The 20,192-nt window shown below is 40.5% G+C and overlaps 1 protein-coding gene across 6 annotated transcripts in view; it reads right to left on the bottom strand.

Moving 5' to 3' along the window:
• kcnh1a (potassium voltage-gated channel, subfamily H (eag-related), member 1a) overlaps positions 1-20,192 on the bottom strand; it is a 76,799-nt gene that overhangs the window by 48,161 nt on the left and 8,446 nt on the right. For 3 of the 6 annotated variants that reach the window (XM_034302259.2, XM_026911918.3, XM_026911919.3), the window contains 3 exons: positions 15,452-15,844; positions 13,518-13,544; positions 9,740-10,169 (listed from right to left, as the gene is read on the bottom strand). In XM_034302259.2, the coding sequence (XP_034158150.1) occupies positions 9,740-10,169; positions 13,518-13,544; positions 15,452-15,844 (850 nt within the window). Of the gene's footprint in view, positions 1-9,739; positions 10,191-13,517; positions 13,545-15,421; positions 15,845-20,192 lie in introns of all 6 variants that reach the window. The other 3 variants (XM_026911920.3, XM_026911921.3, XM_034302260.2) reach the window with 2 other exon arrangements.

Below are 20,192 nucleotides of genomic sequence, written 5' to 3'. Positions count from 1 at the left end.
TTGTATCCAGTCAACTTCATTCTAGGGTGGCACTAATCCCTTAGGTACACCTCTGAGCATTACAGAAAAGAAGATTGTGGTTAAAGTGTTATTTGTCCTAACAAGATGGACAGTTTGTCACTTTGGACAAATAGGAGAATTGAGAGTGTACATTCTGAATTTTCTCAACTAATTTTTCATGCACATGTGTGAATTTGTGAATTTACCTCTAGGTTGGATTATTGTAATGCGTTACTGTCTGGCTGTTCCAGTAGGAGCATAAACAAGCTCCAGTTAGTCCAGAATTCAGCTGCAAGAGTCCTTACAAGAACCAGAAGGTATGACCACATCACCTCTATCTTATCCACACTGCATTAGCTCCTAATCAAATTTCGTATTACATTTACATTTACATTTATGGCATTTGGCAGACGCCCTTATCCAGAGCGACTTACAATAGTGCTTTGAAGTCTATCAAAAATACATTCTGATATTGGCTCGCTAGGTCACAAACTAGGAATACCATCAGTCCAAAACTCTGTTGGGGAGGTGATTTTTTATTTTTTTTATTTTTTTTTTTTGTGAAAGTGCTAATTTAAGTATTTTATGAAGAGGTAAGCCTTTAGACGTGGTTTGAAGACTGCCAGTGATTCAGCTGTTCGGACATCTAGGGGAAATTCATTCCACCACCTTGACCTTGGTGCCAGAACAGAGAAGAGTCTCGATGCATGCCTTCCTTGTACCCTGAGAGATGGAGGGATCAGTGGAGCAGTGCTAGAGGATCAGAGGGAGCGTGGTGGCGCTCGAGGTGTGATAAGTGCTTTGAGATAAGTGGGTGCTGGTCCGTTTTTGGCTTTGTAGGCGAGCATCAGTGTTTTAAATCTGATGCGGGCAGCTACAGGAAGCCAGTGGAGGGAGCGCAGCAATGGGGTGGTGTGGGAAAATTTAGGAAGGTTGAAAACCAATCGTGCAGCTGCATTCTGGATCAGTTGCAGAGGACGAATGGCGCTCAGAGGCAGACCTGCCAGGAGTGAGTCGCAGTAGTCCAGTCTTGAAATGACAAGGGACTGAACAAGCACCTGTGTGGCCTGTGAGGAAAGAAATGGATGAATTCTTCTGATGTTATAAAGGAGAAATCGACATGAGTGTGTTAGATTAGCAATGTGAGAGGAGAAGGACAGTTGATTGTCCATGGTCACCCCAAGGTTGTGTGCGGTAACTGAAGGTGAGATCAGAGAATTGTCTAGGGAAATTGCAAGATCCTGAGATGGGGATGAATCACCTGGGATGAACAGCAGTTCAGTTTTGGTGGGATTAAGTTTCAGCTGATGAGTTGTCATCCATGATGAGATGTCACCCCAGACAAGCTGATAACCGAGCAGAAACATGAGAGTCTGACGGAGCGAAGGAGAGGATGAGTTGAGTGTCATCTGCATAGCAGTGGTATGAAAACCCATGTGAGGATATGACCGCACCAAGAGATCGAGTATAGAGGGAGAACAGGAGAGGACCAAGTACTGAGCCATGTGGAACACCAGTGGAGAGTCTGCGAGGAGCAGATGTGGATCCCCTCCATGTCACCTGATATGACCGATCTTCGAGGTAGGAAGCAAGCCATGCTGCACCACGAATTCCTAGGCTCATGAGGGTGGATAGGAGAGTCTTGTGGTGCACCGTGTCAAACGCTGCTGAAAGGTCAAGGAGGATGAGAACTGAAGACAGTTTGGCTGATCTAGCGGCATGTAGCTTCTCAGTGACGGCCAAAAGGGCAGTCTCTGTGGAGTGTGCCAGTTTGAAGCCAGACTGATTGGGATCTTGGAGGTTGTTCTGTGAGAAGAAGTATTGATTGAGAAATACTGCTATTGAACTACAACGCACTAAATGGTCTCGCGCCACAGTACCTGAGCAAACTTTTGGTCTTTTATGATCTGCCACACCTACTTTGATCAAAAGGTGCAGGCTATTTGTTGGTATCTCGAATAGTGAAGGCTGCAGCAGGGGGTAGAGCTTTCTCTTACAAAGCCCCATAGTTATGGAACAGCCTTCCACTTAGTGTTTGGGGCTCAGACACAGTCTCAGTGTTTAAGTCTAGGCTGAAAACATATTTGTTTAGTCAAGCCTTTTGTGAGTAGTTTTTTCTTAGGTACAGGAGCAGGTCTGGAGGGTTCACAGGCATAGAGTGTTGTGGTGAACTGGGATGTTTGGATGCTGTCGCCCCCCCACTCTCACACGTTCACTCAGGTTTGTCGACGGTGGAGTAGCTGGCTGCCTTATGTCCCAGGGTGCCCTCATGTCTGTGTTACCTTCTGGCTCTCCCTTTTAGTTATACTGTCAGAGCTAGTCTTGCCAGAGTCCCTGCTTGCACTCTGCACACAATGTACATATTCTTTCACCATTACGTGACAATCTAACAATCTCTCTCTCCCTCCCTTCCTCCTTCCCTCCCTCTCTCTTTCTCTGTCAAGCTACACATGCTACTCCTGAGATGCCAGTGATCCTGACTCCTTCTGCTCTCTGGACCTGCCTGACTCATCCTGATGCCCTACTTCTGGTTGGAGTTCTCATCAGTTAAAGATCACTCGCTGCTGCTGGGGGTGGCTCCACACAGACTGCCTGAAGATCATTGGGATTACTGGGGATGGTGCCGCTTGGGGACTGTGGAGATGCCTTTGGACTGCAGTTCATATGGGCAGTTGTACTGTGATGGCTTGGGACTGCGATTGCTGTGGTGCCTTTGGGGATGCAAAGTGGACAGTGGATAGGTTCAACAAAGCAGACTTCATGTGAAAACTGTAATCAATTTCCTAGTTACACACTTGCATTATTTGCCCATATAGTACACAATTATAGAAGGGACTTATTTATAATCGCACTATCCGTTATCAACCAGATGAGGATGGGTTCCCTTTTGAGTCTGGTTCCTTTCAAGGTTTCTTCCTCATATTGTCTCAGGGAGTTTTTCCTTGCCACCATCGCCTCTGGCTTGCTCATTAGGGATAAATTCATACATTTACAATTTACATCTTGAATGTATTTATGTCTGTAAAGCTGCTTTGTGAAATGTCCATTGTTAAAAGCGCTATACAAATACAATTGAATTGAATTGAATAGTTCCTGTTTTCAAAAAATTTGGCAGAAATTTCTTGTCTGTGTCGCATTTAAACTATACCATTTTTACCCTTTTCATCAATAATTTTGCATTATTTTCTTTTCTTGTATTTTTCACTTTTCCCTTCTGCTCCATTTTCATTTCCTCAAAGAATGCTTTTGTTTTTTGTCTAAAGGCAGCAAGCAAAGGCCACCAGATCTGTCTAAAATCATCTCCACAAAGGTACCACCAAGGTACACTTAGCATGGCAAACATTCAGCTTGTTCAGCGTGTTGAGTGCAGGATGTTTAGTCATCCTTATCCTCAGTTGTTAGTAATAGCATTATTTATGAGGTGTATATTAGTTAGCTCTGTGATGGAGAAGTGCAGCATCAGAGGTGTGCATCCAGATGCTAGAGAGGGTTAGTGAGAGTGAGAGCAGTGTAGTTTCTGTAGGGGAAACTATAGATGCCTTAGGCGGAGTTTGCCAACATTAGAGCCCTCACGGGGGGCGAATGGGTGACGACCCAGTGGAGGACTCAGGAGACAGGTGGATATTTGACAGAACTTCGGGGCTCCCTTTAGGGACCATGCCCATGCTGCCCCACTTACCTACACATTTCTTCAAACAGATAACACCAGAAGCAATCGAAAATCTTGTAAAAATAATTAATTCCTTTCTCAGCACTGGTCATGTACCTAAATTGTTTAAACTAGCAGTTATCATACCCCTGATTAAAAAAACGGATCTGGACCGCTATCAATTGTCCAACTATAGGCCAATATCAAACCTGATCCATCCTGATGCCCTACTTGTGTTTGGAGTTTTCATTACTTGAAAATCACTCATTGCTGCTGAAGATGGCCCCACATGGACAACTGACAGGTCACCATGGGTTTACTGTGGACTGTACCACACGGCCACCCTAAAGATGGCTGTGGATGTTCTTTCAGCAATTGCTACAAATAGTTTACACTCAAGTCTCCATCACTGAACAGTTGATAACTTCAGTTTAAGAAATGATGATGATGCTCAAATTCAAGTTCCTTTTAACACACACAGCACTGCTTGACTTTATAGTATATGGTTATAGAACAGAATTATTTACAATCACACTATCCAGTGTCACCCAGATGAGGATGGGCTTCCTTTTGAGTCTGGTTCCTCTCAAGGTTTCTTCTCATGTCATCTCATTGAGTTTTTACTTGCTACAACTGCCTCTGGCTTGCTCATTAGGGATAAATTTAATTAAAAATTTATATCCAGATTTCTGTAAAGCTGCTTTGTGACAATGTTCCATTGTTAAAATTGCTATACATATAAAATTGAACTGAATAGATTGAAGACCCCTGCTGTAGGAGATGGTGCTTTCATTGTCCAACCCAATGCTGCAGAAAACTCTCTTCATCTTCATCTCCATGCCTGCCTGCCCTTCCCAATTTAAAGCTCAGATAATGCTTTTGCACTCACCCCGTATCTCATATGTACTGTCTTATTGTGCACTCTACAGTTTAGTTTTATCTCATCTATCTAAGTTATATAAACATTTAGTTTTCTTTTTTTCTTTTATTTAATTTTACTAATAATACTATTTTCACTATTTTCATCATCTGTACTGTTCACCTGATTCACTTCAAAGAGTCATTTAGAATGAGTCCTTCATCAATCATTACATATCACTTGAAATTATAATCACATACAAGCTTGAGCTGAATAAATATCTGTCCATGAAACTTTGTTCCATGTTAATGGTGTTTATAACAAAACAAAAACTGAGAAATCAGCTTTGTACATCCTTAGATTAGTTTTAATGCACAGAGTTTAGTTTTAAAAATCAGCATGATTCTAGTTGAGTCTAATCAAGCTGCTTGTGTGTGTGTGTACTTGTGTAACATGTATTGTCTTCTTAAGGTTTTTGTGTGTCCTCATCTGAGTGCTGTGCCCCATCAGTCCATCGGCCAATCAATCCGACTGATGGCTGTTTAATAAAACTGAAGCATGTCATTAGAAGCTGAGACTCTTTAAAACACACACAGGTAATGAAAGGGTGTGAATTAGTTGTAATCACTGTAAATTAGCCCCTTTGCAAATCAGCAGGAGCCAAAAAGACATCATAACCTTTAGGAACAGCTTTTAAAGAGTTTCTTTTTTCGCATTCACTGCAGGTAATTAACATTCCATTTACATGTAATAGTGTAACTGCCAAAATCACTTCTCGTGTCACATTCATGAGAGTGCCATCAGACTGAGCTCTGCTCATTTCTGTATGTTTTGTTGGCAACAACAGATGGAGATCAAGAGAGACAGACAGGGAAAAAGAGAGAGATACAAAGAGACTATGCGAGAGAAAGACAGACCGGCAGAGAGAGAGAAACTTTTTACATTTTAATATAATAAATTAACCTTATTATTTTAACAATTTATTAGGCTTCAGTTTTTCTTTTAGTTGTTTTGACAATAATCTGACATTCATGCTAATGAAGCACATAAAGAGAAGGAGACAGCATGAAAGAGGTTGAATGAGAAAGAGAGACACAGGGAGAGATAGAATGAGAGAGAAAGAAAGCAGTGTATGGATGGTGAGTTTTTATGCTTGATCAGAAGCTACAGCGAGCAGTGAAAGAATATTTAATAACTCATCATTTTCACTTCTGTTTGAAGCTCATCATCACCAGCTACAAAGCACTGTGATGACATGGCTCAGAAGATTTGAGTTTCTTCCAGCTCTCTCCTAGCATGATAAATATTCACACCACTGAGTATTACTGGGTTTTGTTGCTTTACTGACATGAATGTACAATTCCTGTGTAGGGTGTCATGCAAAAGTTGGGTAAATGTTGTAAGAAGATCTTTAAAACTTCAGGCAAATTAATGAGTTAATGTTGGTCTTGTGGGTCACAATCTGCACTACAAAGTCTGAATAATTTCTCACTTTCCAATATCTACAAGTGCTTTGGCAGAATTGACTCCTCGTTGATGTGAAGTGAGCGGGGTTAAACATGCATAAAGCTTGCATAAGCTTACTGAAGCTAATGTTGCTTGTTCCTCAAATATACCTCTCATCAATACTTTTATTCCTGCTTTAGTAGTCTCTATACGTTAAACCTAACCACCCGCTCCCATCAGCGTAAGAAAAAACACTGCCAAATCCCATCAGCCTGAGAGTAAAAACCGCCTGCTCCTGTCAGCACAAAAGTAAAAAGCACCACCTGCTCCCATTCCTTCAGGTTTGAGCAAGAAAGTGAGTTAAAGTTAACCACCTGGTCCTGCAAATGCAAGAGTAAAAACCACCCATTCCCATTAGCATGACAGTAAAAATCGTCCGCTCTGTTCAGCATGAGAGTAAAAATCATACACACCTGCTCACGAGAGTAAAAACCTCCTGCTCCTGTCAGTGTGAGAGTTAATACCACATGCTCCCATCTCTTCAAGTCTGAACAACAACAAGTGAAAGCTAACTACCTGCTCCTGTTAGCATCTGCCCCCGCCAGGGCGAGAGTAAAAACTAACTGGTCCTGTCTGCATGGGAGTAAAAACACTTGTAAAAACTGCCAATGTCTGCCAGTGTGAGAGTAAAAACTGCATGTTCCCGCTCGCATTAGAGTAAAAACCACCAGTGTCTGTAAGCACGAGAGTAAAAACCTCATGCTCCCACTAGCATGAGAGTAACAATTATCTACTCCCATCATTGCGAGAGTGAAATCTGCCTGCTCCCATCAATGTGAGATTGAAAACTACCATTTCCTGTGACAGTTTTGCAGGATCCCCTCCCAATGCAGACCTCTACAGAAAACTACTTAAATATCTTACACCAAAATATTTAAATATATTACGCTGAATTCCATATTCCATCTTTAAATATGTTTATTTCCTCATGATAGTTTGATGTGGGTCATTTTACTGCCTCATCTGTTATTATATGGAGACTCACAGACTACATTAACTTTTGCCACAATACCATCATCCCTACTCGAACCTTACACTGTTATCCGAACAATAAACCTTGGATAACCAGTGACCTGAAAGATCTGTTGAACAAGAAAAAGAGGGCCTTCATGTATCTAAGTCTGATGCAGGAAAGAGTACCGGTGCTATGGAAAACATCTTATCTAGTACCGATACCTAAGAAAGCCACCCCATCTGGCCTCAATGACTTCAGACCGGTTGCCCTGATGTCACATGTTATGAAAGTGTTGGAGAGACTAACCCATCTAGTGCCACAGGTGAAACCTGCACTGGACCCATTCCAGTTTGCTTACCAGCCTCATGTGGGTGTGGATGATGCGGTCATCTATCTGCAGCAGTGTACTCACTCTTACCTGGATGGAAGTGGTGATACTGTGAGGATCATGTTTTTTGTTTTTTCCAGTGCCTTCAACACCATCCAACCATTCATGCTGAGTGAGAAACTGCTCAGAATGGGTTTCAGCACATCCACCATCTCCTGGATTGCTGACTACCTGTCAGATAGGCCCCAGTTTGTGCGATTGGGGCCTCTCTGTCTGACACGGTGGTCAGTAACAGAGGAGCACCTCAGGGGACTGTCCTGTCTCCATTTTTGTTCACTTTGTACCCCTCAGAATTTCAGTACAACTCTGAATCATGCCACCTGCAGAAGTTTTCCGATGACTCTGCAGTGGTAGGGTGTATTAGGGATGGACAGGAGTTGGAGTACAGGGGACTACTGGATAACTTTGTGGACTGGTTCACTAAGAATGACCTACTCCTAAATGTGACAAAGACCAAGGAGATGGTGGTGGACTTTAGGAGGACTAAAACTTTGACTAAGCCCATAACCATCATGGGTGAGGATGTTGGAATTGTTAACAACTACAAGTATTTGGGTGTACACTTAAATGACAGACTGGACTGGAGGACCAACACAAGAAGGGAATGAGCAGACTCTATTTTCTGAGGAAGCTCAGATCTTTCAATGTATGCATCAAGATGCTGGAGATCTTCTACCAGTCTGTGGTGGCAAGTGCCATTTACTGTGCTGTGGTCTGCTAGGGGGGCAGTATCAGTGCCAGGGATACCAGCAGGATTAACAAGCTTATTCGCAAGGCTGGATCTATCATTGGACACAAACTGGAGATGTTTGAGTCAGTGAGGAACAGGAGGTCACTGAACAAACTGCTCTCCATCATGGACAATCCATCTCACCCCACTCTACAACACACTACAGAGTCAGCGGAGTTCATTCTCCAAAAGACTCATTCAAATTCGTTGTCACAGAGAATGTTACAGAAGTTCATTCTTACCATTCGCAATAACATTGTACAACAGCTCACCTGTGTGGGACAGATGATAACACTTTCACATTACACTACTACAAGAAAGCTATCATTTAGAAAGCTGTCATTATATTCTACATTCTCAAGATTCTTCATATTCATTATTCACTACCAGTTTTCACAAGTGTACTTATGTAAATACTGATGTAAATCTGGTTAAATCTACAACTGTGTTCCATATCTGCACTACTACATTTAATTTAACTTATTGTATTTTATATTTTTTATTTTGTGTGTGTACCTGTTGTATCTTGCTACTGACCATGCTGCTGTAACACAAGAATTTCCCTCATGGGATCAATAAAGTACATCTATCTATCTATCTATCTATCTATATGCACAGCCACAGATGCTAATAGAATAAATCTGCCATTTCACACTTAGTTATAAACAGATCAACAGTGAGTCAAAATAGCCACATAACCACACAGGTCCTGAAAAATCTGTGCCAATGATAATAACACCAACAGAACAAAGGACAACAGTGCAAATAATAAGCTCACTGTTATTCTTTCATTATTATCTCTTTATGAAGAAGGTAATTGGCTTTGGACAAAGATGGCCTGTTGGGTTTTTCCAGTGTTAAGCATGTTGGTAAATCACACAACTGCTTCGGACACAAACTTCCAGAGCAAATTCATGCCAACTTTGTTAAAAAAAAAAAAAAAGAGAGAGAGAGAGAAGTGGAAAATTGCAGAACTTGATGTTTCAAAGTCTACATTACGCACTGCTAAGAAGCTTGGAATAGTTTGCTTCGTTTGGGTGAAAAGGTAGTGCACTGCAGCCTAGCATTAATGAAATGTTTCTCACAAATCCCGGCTGCTCACATGCAATCAACATCATGGCCACGTGAAGATCTTGAGTTTGTCACCTGAACTTGTACAGAAATTAGCAAGTCCTTATTTCTCCCCATACAATGTTAATTCAGCACAATCCAAGAGACTCAACCTTGGGTTTGCCATCTTAAGTTTGAAGATTGAAATTGTGAAATGGCACATCATGATATCTATCACAAGCCTCAACATGGCTCAACATGATATCCAATGGTCCACATGGAAGACAGTTTCTCAGAACAACTCCTTCCTCTCTATCACTGGTGCCATAGTGAAGGTCAAGAGTTTGCCATGTTGAGTTTATCATATCAGAGACCTGATTATGAGAGGGATTCAGTAAACATCAAGAGATTCAATGTGATACTGAATGCTTCACATTGAATGCTGACTTGTTACTACCCACACAATCATCATCATCATCATGCCCATAAAGAAGAAATTGTAATTGTATTTGTAAGCATGAGTATGAAGCATGAACACCACAAAAGGCAGAAAACTCAATTAATATGCTGATGAAACATTCAAAAGGCTCTTTATTACTCACATCCAATCATCATCATAGCCACGGCGAAGATCTTCTCTCCATCAGTGGTGGGTGAAATGTTGCCAAAGCCAATGCTGGTCAGACTGGTCATGGTGAAGTATAGTGAGGTGATGTAGACTGAGTCCTTGCTGGGGCCACCCTCCCACCTGCCCGTACCCGTGGCGTTAAAACGGTATGGTGTGCCTGCCGTCTCGCCCAGCATGTACAGCCAACTGTCCTTACGTGCCACATTTGTCTCCTCATCAATGACTTCATAGTCTCCGATACTGTACCAGATACATGCGAGCCAGTGTGCGGCGAGACCAAACACACACACCAACAGCACAAGCACGGCGGCACCATATTCAATATAGTGATCCAGTTTACGTGCCACTCGGCCCAGACGCAGTAGACGCACCACCTTCAGAGAACTGAACAAACTGCTGATGCCCTGAGAGACAGACGGAGAGACAAAAGCAAGAGACATCAAAATTGAGAGGGAACGTGAGGTATAGAGACAGAGAGACAAAAACCAAAGCAGAAAGTAAGCAAGAAGAGAGAGACGAGAAGTGAAAACAGACAGCATGACAGAGACAAAAAGACACACAGAGAGAGAGAGAGAGAGAGAGAATTAAGAAAGATACTGTATATAGTGTTTGAAAGAGACAGACAGAATGATGAAGAGTGAAATATACAGAAAGAAATACAGAAGATTTAGGTACAGAGAAAACAGACAACAGAAAACCCAGGGACAGAGTGAGTGAGAGACAGAGAGAAAGAAAAAGAGACTTAGAGAGACATAGAAAGCAGGATAAAGTCACAGCACTCTTATTTATCCATGCTTCCATCTCTAATTACTCTCTTAACAATTGTGGAAATAGGGCAGGTGTGCTTATTTTTTCCCACCTGGTTTCTGGATGTTGGATTACTTTTTGGGGAAAAAATGACTACATACTGAAATCTGCTGTATTTTTTGTTGTCACCTGAGGTTATTTGTTTGTTTATAGAAGTTGGTGAGGACCATACAATTGTTATTTGTTATTATTTATAAATAACAAAAGTTATTTATTTATGGATGGACAGAAGAATTGATGGATTGAATTTGCTGGGACGCACACTCCTGGGAAGGTGAAGGCTCTCCATTTGTACACGATCCTTCTCACTGTAGAATGGTGAATTTCAAATTTGGAGATGGCCTTACATCCCTTTCCAGATTGACAAGCAGCAACAATTGCTGCTCTAAGGTCATGACTGATGTCCTTTCTTCTTGGCAGGATGTAGACACACACCTGAGTGCTCCACAACACCAAACCGCCGAAAGTTCTGCTTTTATAGAGGTAGGAACACTTCTTGATTATTAACTAATCTTGTGCATTCCATTAGTAACACCTAGACGATAATTACTCTCCTAATAATTGTGGAAGTAGAAAGGGTGTACTTATTTTTCCCCACCTGGTTTCTGAATGTTGGTTTACTTTTGGGGAAAAAAAGACTACATATTGAAATCTGGTGTGTTTTTTGTTGTCACCTGAGGTTAGTTGTTTGTTTATAGAAGTTGGTGAGGACCATACAATTGTTATTTAGGCGCTGATAAATAAAAACATAGAATTGAAAGAGTGTGTACTTTCTTCTTTCAAATGACTGCATCCACCCTTCTATTTATTACTTTCCATGCAAATCTGAGGGGACTCTGTTGTATTGTTTGTTGTGTGTGTGTGTGTCTTTCTTGAAACAAAAGTGCATTGTTTGTCCTTGTGTATACTGTCCGTATTTAAAAATACACACTGAAGTTTGCCGAGCTGGCTGCTGACAACAGGGAGCATTTAAATAGCACCTGAACAGCACAGTGTGTGTGTGTGTGTGTGTGTGTGTGTGTGTACAGTGCTTTCTAATACTGAATAGACTGTAGCTAGTAAGATGTAATGTTGTGTAATGTGTTCATAACCTGATGTTGTGATTTTTTATTTATTAGTAGAAGCTGCTTGTTGCTGAGTGTGTGTAGCAAAAAATAACACCAAGATGCGTATGGAGACCCAGACAGGATGGTTTAAGTCTAAAAATGTCTCTCACTTTCTGGAGCTGCTCTAAGAACTCTTCAGCCTGAAAGCTGGGAGATCAATTTGCTATCATAGACCTTTGAGTAGGTAGCTAAAAGCATACATGCCTATCTACCAATTTAACAGTGTGCACAAGCCAACAGAGAGAACAGGGATGCTAAATAATTTAAACACACGACACACGTATGAGTTTTGCGTCACAATGACTTACTGTGATTTAGACTTGTCTAAGAATTTTATTTGAAAGATCATCTGACAACAGAAAACACACACACACTGATGTGATAAACATATGGTCTAAAGGCAACACGATCAACCCACAAACTAGAATATTAACAAAAATGCAACAAAAAGCTAATTATTTACTACTACTACTACTACAACTAATAATAAAAATAATAAAAATAATAATAATAATTGGAAATTTTGGTCTAATATGATTTGTCTAATGACAGCAAACAGACTGCATCAATGGCTTGATTCCAATGACTGTTTATATGAGTGGACAACATGGCGTCATTCACTTGTGTGTTTTAAAGCTTTTTGGAAATGGGAAATGGGAGTTGCCATCTTGCAAAAATTGGAGCCAGTGGATGTCCCTATCAAATAATCCATGCTGTGATATGCCTTTTGGAAATATGCGAAATCACATAGTTGAGAAAGACAACTCTACAGTATAGCTTTCATTTGATCAAATCTGCAGTAAATCTGTGTGTAAAGCAGTGTTTGTGAGGAGTGTGTGTGAGGAGTGTACGAGTGAGTGAGGAGTGTGTATGAGAATTGTATGAAAGTGCGTGAGGAGTGTATGGGTGTGTGTCTGTGTGTGAGGAGAGTATGAGAGTGTGTTTGTGTGTTGGAGCCATAATTAGATGAAATAATATCTGTTAAAAGCCCCCAACCTGTTAGATGGGGTAGCGATATAGTTTTAACACCACACACACATTCACACACACTCAATCACACATCTGAACTGCTGATCTGTATGGAGTTAATTTACTTTCAAAAGTAATGTTTGTAATTTTTTCTTTTACGTTATCATAAATTTGTGACGTGATAAAATTATAATTTTCATAAATCTTCCTGTATACTTATTTTATATATACACTTGCCATGTTTGTACCTCATGTCACTGTTTATTGATTCTTTATTGATTGTTACCATTAATGAGCAGAGATTTAACAGATTGTATCTGTGACTTGTAGAACTTTTCATTTCAGCTCCACCAACTTTCGGGTGCCACCTGCTTGTCTCCAGCTCTCAGAACACTATATCAGTGAGATGTTCTGGTCAAAACCCTCATAATGTGGGTAACGTTCCTAAACACTCTACTGCACATGCAAAAAATGCATGTTACAGTCACAGTTGCATAATTTAAATTAAAATTTATATCTGGATTTCTGTAAAGCTGCTTTGTGACAATGTCCGATGTTAAATGTGCTCTATACGTAAAATTGAACTGAATTGAATAATTTACTAATTTGACTATGGATTTGCAACAATTAAAGTTATGTTTTCATTATTTTTGCCTGGAAAAACACTTAATGAAACTTAATGATGTATTATCTACAGTCTTATTTTCTGTTTAAATAAATACTATACTTGATTGTACTGCATAAAAAGGGTTAAGTGCACAGGGAACAAGAGCAGTGGGTTAATTCTCTTTTCATTTGGAATCCTGCCATTGACTTTGTCACTAAGACCAGAGCAATCAAACACTGAATTTTGGAAAAAGAAAAGCCTACTTGAGTGACATCTTGAGGGTCCCAGTTCTTCAGTTGTTTCCCAAAAAACAAACACAGGCAATGGAGAATAAAGAGAGGGATGCAAAAAGGAAAACATGTAAGTGAAATGATCAAAAAACAAACACAGTCATTCTAAAGAAAAAGTACAGTGCTATAACCCACTGAAACCCGTACATAAATGCATTGTGTTTGAAAACACAGCAAAAATTCTGACACTTGCAATGACTCTGCCCTTACCATCTAAATCCATAATACACTATGATGTTTACATTGTAATTTCTTATAAACTCTTATAAACTCTGAAGAGAGAAGTTAGTATGATTTAGTGCAGCTACCTTACTGAGGTATAAATTAATGTTAATGTAAGTGCTTAGTGAAAAAGTAGGTCCAGTGACTCAACTGTTTGGACAGTCAGGGGAAGTTCATTCACCACTTGGGTGCAGGAGAGAGAAGAGTCTTGATGCCGGGTTTTAAACATAGATGATCACCTACAAAGCCAAAAACAGACCCCCACCTACCAAAAGCCACCACACGCCATACCACTCATCACTCTCATTAAAGGAGAGGTTACATCAATACTCTTTAGTCTCAATGAAGGATGTGTGGCCTCTATGTCTGTCAGTCTCTGCAAAGGATTCATGGCTCTGTACCTGTTAGTCTCCGTGAAGGAGGTATGGCTTATTTAAATGTTCATTATATGGCCAAACATTTGTGGACACCTGACCATCCTACCCATATGTGCATATTGAACATCACATTCAAGATTTATTCCCCCTTTGATGTTATAATAAGCTCCACTTTTCTGGGAAGGCTTTCCACTAGAATTTGGTGCATGGCTATGGGGATTTGTGTTCATTCAGCTACAAGAGCATTAGTGAGATCGCACTGATATCAGACAAGAAGGCCTGTGGTGCAGTCAGTGTTGAGTTGGTGTTCAGTGGAGTTGAGGTCAGGGCTTTATGAAGGCCACCCAAGTTCTTCTACACCAACCTTGTAAAATATGTCTTCATGGAGCTTGCTTTGTTGCAACAGTTTAGAGAAGACCCACATATAGGTGTGATTATGTGTCCACAACTTTTGGCCATATAGTGTATTTTATATATCAGCTCACTGATCTTATATTAAAATATGCTTCTTTTTGGAATTCAAAATACACATAAATACCTCATGCAAATGTTTACTGAAGAGTCAACTAAGTCTGAGTTCACTAGCAAAGTTAATTTATTTATTGAAAGAATGAATGTGTGCAGTTGTATGGAGCAGTTTCTCCAATAAGTATGCTATTGTAATGCAATTTTTGTTGTAAAATTTAGCTTCTTTAGTTTTGCCATGAGGCTAATGTTGCTTAAAAGTAAAGTGTATAATCTCCAGTTTAGCACTGTGAAAACTACATGAGTAAGGCATATAACATTTTATACCATGCCATGAAAAACTAATTTCTGTCTGGCTGGTAGGTGCGCATTAATTTCTTACACCAAGAAGCTTCTAAAGTAGATATGGTCAAATAAAATTCATTAGCAACTGATTTTCTCTAAGACATCTCTAAAGTTGCCTCAAAAGTACATCTGGTAAAAACATTTTTACCAGTCATTACTTTTTATGTTATGGACCAAAGTTATAGAACAAAGTAAATTAATAATTTTAATCACACAGAAGGAATTTAAAGGCTACTGTGCAAAGACATGACCTTAGCATTTATATAATGATAGCCTGTGAGATTGCAAGCATAAAAATTAAATGAAACCTAAATCTGCTGATAGATTGGACACCATGCAAGCCAGATTTGTTAGGCTTGATTAAGTACTTGAATGGATTTTGTTTGTTCATTATAGTGCTTTTTGTCTGTATGGGCACATACACTTTTTTACCATGTTAAATTGGACACTGAATAAATTCTAATATGATTTGTCTTTGAATATGATTTGGCAACTGACCTCATCGACGTTCTCAAAGGCATTGATGACATCATAAGGGAGGCAGGACAGCAGGTCAATGACAAACCACGTCTTCAGGTAGTTCATACGGATAAGTTTGGGGTCAGAGATGACCTCACCAGCCGGCCCCACAAATGTGGTGTGGAAGTTGAGGACGATGTCCACCAGGAAGATGACGTCCACTACGCTGTCCACCACCAGCCATGCCACGTTGTTCTGCTTGGTCTTGAACGAGACATTGTAGGGGACCATGATGGCTGTATAGAAAGTGAGGATAAGGATTACCCAGTCCCACGTGGTCTTGAAGGCGCAATAGTGTAGGATGATATGCGGCGGCGTCTTCGGCGTCTCCTGTTTATACTGAGGCAGGATGTCTGAGCCGAGCTGCAGCACCTGGACAGGTGATGAAAGAAAGAAGGAAACCTTCACATGGATAGCCAGGTGTACAATTACTGACACGTACATTTACAGCATTTAGTAGACGCCCTTATCCAGAGTGACTATAAGAAAAAACACAGGAGATGATTATCAACTTCAGGAAACAACAACCCTTCACTCCCATATTGCTCTAAAGGACACATTATTTGTTGAAGTAATTGAGTCATTCAAATACCTTGGTGGTATTTGGTGCCACTGAGTACTTTGGACCTCACAATTAAGCACAGACACTTTAAATTACAACTGTCTATTTTGCACCTTCTTACCATTTTTTCCTGTGTGATTTGCATAGTTTGCATTATTTGTACTGTGTCCTCATTGTTGCACTGTTTGCATTATCTGCACTGTTATACATTGTCCATCTATGCACACTAATTCTCCCAAATTGAATTCCCCACAGTTATGGATCAGCCTTCCAATTAGTGTTCGGGGCTCAGACACGGTCTCAGTGTTTAAGTCTCAGTCTTTAAGTCAGTCTTAAGTCTTAGCTGAAAACGCATTTGTTTAATCAAGCTTGAATTTAAGGGATGCTGGGTCTAGGTGAACACAAGCACTTCAGTAGCTTCTATGGACAGGAAATGTCAGATTCTATTGATGTAAAGGAGAAGCCTGCATGACCGGGTCAGGTTAGCAATGTAAGGTGAAAAAGGAACATGGTTGTCCAGAACTACCCCAAGATTGCATGAACTGTCAGATGGTGTGATCTGAATGTTGTCCAGGGAGATCACAAGATCTTAACATGGGGATTCATCTCCAGGGATGTACAGCTGCTCAGTCTTGCTAGGATTTAGTTTCAACTGCTATCCATGACAAGACATTCAGAGATCCAAGCAGAAACATGAGTGACTGAGGGAGGAAAGGAGAGGATGAGTTGAGTTTCATCAGCATAACAATGGTATGAAAACTTAGGTGAGTACATGACTTCACTGAGAGAGTGGGTATAGAGTACATGACCTTACTGAGAGAACGTGTATAGAGGAAATGACCTCACTGAAAGAGTGGGTATAGAGGAAATGACCTCACTGAGAGATCGGATATAGAGGGAGAACAGAAGAGGACACAGCACTGAGCCTTGTGGGATGCCATTGGAGAGTCTGCCTAGAGCAAATGCAGTTCCCTTCCATGTCTCCAGATATGACCATTCCTCTAGGTAAGAAGCAAACCACTGCCATGCTGTGCCATGCATTCCAAGGCTCATGAGGATAGATTGAAGAATCTTGTGAATGAACATGTAGGGGGAAATTCAATTTGACATAGCAGCACAAGTAGGAGGAGTAACATCAAAGAAACGAATTTTCATAAATACCTATACATTGAAAGTAATATAAAATAAAATAAGATAAATAAAACTAACAATAGTTACAATATACAATATGATACAATATAAACAATAAAATAGATCAGTGGGTATGTACATATTCTAAAGTTTTATTTGTATATATACATATATATATATATATATATATATATATATATATATATATATATATATATATGTTATATTTGTATATATATATATATATATATATATATATATATATATCCAATTCTTGGTATTTATATACAGTCAGGTCCAGAAGTATTTGGACAATGACAGAGTTTTTGTGATTTTACCTTTATACACCACCACAATGGATTTGAAATAAAACAATGAAGATGTGATCGAAGTGTAGGAGGTTCCACAAAAATATGGCATTTACCATTTAGGAATTACAGCCATTTTCAACAAAGTACCTTCATTTTCAGGGGCCCAAAAGTATTTGAACAAAGTGACATAATTGTAAATATAACCATAATTTTAATACTCGGATGAAATCCTTTGCAGTCAATGACTGCCTGACGTCTGGAGCCCATGTTCTCAAAACTCAAATTCTGAGTTTCCTCCCTGGAGATGCTTTGCCAGACCTTCACTGCAGCCACCTTCAGTTGCTGCTTGTTTGTGGGTCTTTCTGCCTTCAGTAAGTGAAAAGCATGCTCTATTGGGTTGAGATCAGGCAACTGACTTGGCCATTGAAGAATATTCCATTTCTTTGCCTTCAAAAAGTCTTGAGTTGCTTTCGCAGTATGTTTAGGGTCATTATCCACCTGCACTGTGAAGCAATGTCCTATCAGTTTTGTAGCATTTGGCTGAAAGTGAGCAGAGATTACAGCCCTATACACCTCAGAATTCATCCTGCTACTTCTGTCAGCAGTCACATCATCAATAAACACCAGTGAGCCCGTTCCATTGGCAGCCATACATTCCCATGCCATAACACTGCCTCCACCATGTTTGACACATGATGTGGTATACTTTGGATCATGAGCTGTTCCTTTCTTTCACCGTACTTTTCTCTTCCCATCATTCTGGTACAAGTTAATCTTGGTTTCATCAGTCCAAAGAATCTTATTCCAGAACATGGGAGGTTTTTTTAGATGTTCTCTGGCAAAGTCTAATCTGGCTTTCCTGTCCTTGAATGTTACCAGTGGTTTGCACCTTGATGTAAACCCTCTGTATTTACATTCATGAAGGCGTCTCTTGATTGTAGATTTTGACAATGATACGCCTTCCTTCTCCAGAGTATTCCTGACTTCTGTTGATGTTGTGAAGGGGTTTTTCTTCACCAAGGAAAGGATTCTGCGATCATCCACTTTAGTTGTCTTCTGTGGTCTTCCAGGTCTTTTGATGTTGTTGAGCTCACCAGTTCTTTCTTTCTTTTTAAGAATGTACCCAACTGTTGATTTGGCCATACCTAAGGTTTTTGCTATCTCTCTTATTTATGTTGTTAGATAGATTTATGTTGTTTTTTCAGCCTAATGATGGCCTCCTTCACTTGCATTGAGATCTCCTTGGACTTCATATTGGTAGCTCCAGTCGAACAGCTGCCAAATGCCAACTCAATACCTGATATCAACTCCAGACCTTTTATCTGCTTCATTTTTCTTGAAGTAACGAGGGAATGGACTGCACCTGGTCAATTATCTTCTTGTCAGTCAATTATCCAAATATCTTTGAGTCCCTGAAAATGGAACTTTGCTTAAAATGGCTGTAATTCCTAAATGGTAAATGCCATATTTTTGTGGAACCTCCTACATCTTGATTGTTTTATTTCAAATCCATTGTGGTGGTGTATAAAGGCAAAATCACAAAAACTCTGTCATTGTCCAAATAGTTCTGGATCTGACTGTACATATACATATACGTGTGTAATGTATTGTTATCTGTACAATATCTGTGGAATGACAATTAACTGCTGAGTGTGTGTGTTTGTGAGACTGAGCCAGTGGAGTAGGAAGTACTGGGTACTGTTGCATTGTGGAGTCTGATGGCTGATGGCACAAAAGAGCCCTTTAGTTATCTTGAGGCATGTGGCTGGATGAATCTATGGCTAAACATGCTCCTAAGCCACCTCAGCTCAGCAATGAGAGAATGAGAAGGATTGTCCATGATAGCTTTCAACTTCCCCCTTATCCTCTTCTCAATCACTGCCTACACAATGTCCTGTTCCATCATCACCACAGAGCTGGCCTTCCTCACCAGCTTGCCCAGTTTGTTGGCACCAATTCCCGATGCCACCTCTCCAGCACTCTAGAGCAAAAAAATAACGCTGGCCACTACAGACTGGCAAAACATCTGTAGCAGCCTAACCCTAACCCTAATGCTGCACACATTAAAGGACCCGAGTCTCATAAGAAAGAACATCCTTTCCTTTAGAGGCCCTCACTGTTGTCTGACCAGTCCAGTTTTTTGTTGAGTTGCACCCCTAGGAACTTGTAGGTGTCCACTATCTCCCCTCCCGCCCCCTTTATGGGGACAGGGGTGGGGAGCCTCTTGCAGCACCGGAAGTCCACCACCAGCTCCTTTGTTTTCCCGATGTTGAGCTGAAGGTGGTTGTTGTCGCACCATCCTATGAAGCTTTCAATAAGGTCTCTATACTTCTCCTCCTTATCATCTCTAATACAGCCAACAATAGAAGAGTCATCTGAGAACTTCTGTAGGTGGCAGGTTCCCAACTCAATGCAAAAGTCAGAGGTATAGAGAGTGAAGCATAACGGTGACAGTACAGTTCCCTGGAGTGCACCAGTGTTGCTTATCACCACATCTGTCAAGCAGCCTGACATAATGCAGGCTGTTGGTGAGGTAGTCTGTAATCCAGGGAATGAGGTTCTGATACACCTGCATCACAGAGGTTCTCAGCCAGCCAGAATGTATGGAATGTGTTCACTAGAGAAGTCAAAGAACATGATGAAACTGCAGATCCAGGTAGTCATGTACCAGGGGCCTGAGATTCTGCAGAACCAGCCTCTCAAAGGTTCATTACAT

Source organism: Pangasianodon hypophthalmus, chromosome 10 (assembly GCF_027358585.1).
Source record: "Pangasianodon hypophthalmus isolate fPanHyp1 chromosome 10, fPanHyp1.pri, whole genome shotgun sequence".
NCBI lineage: Eukaryota > Metazoa > Chordata > Actinopteri > Siluriformes > Pangasiidae > Pangasianodon > Pangasianodon hypophthalmus.
Note: the sequence above shows the minus strand (reverse complement) of the source record. Positions and strands in the feature narration are given on the sequence as shown.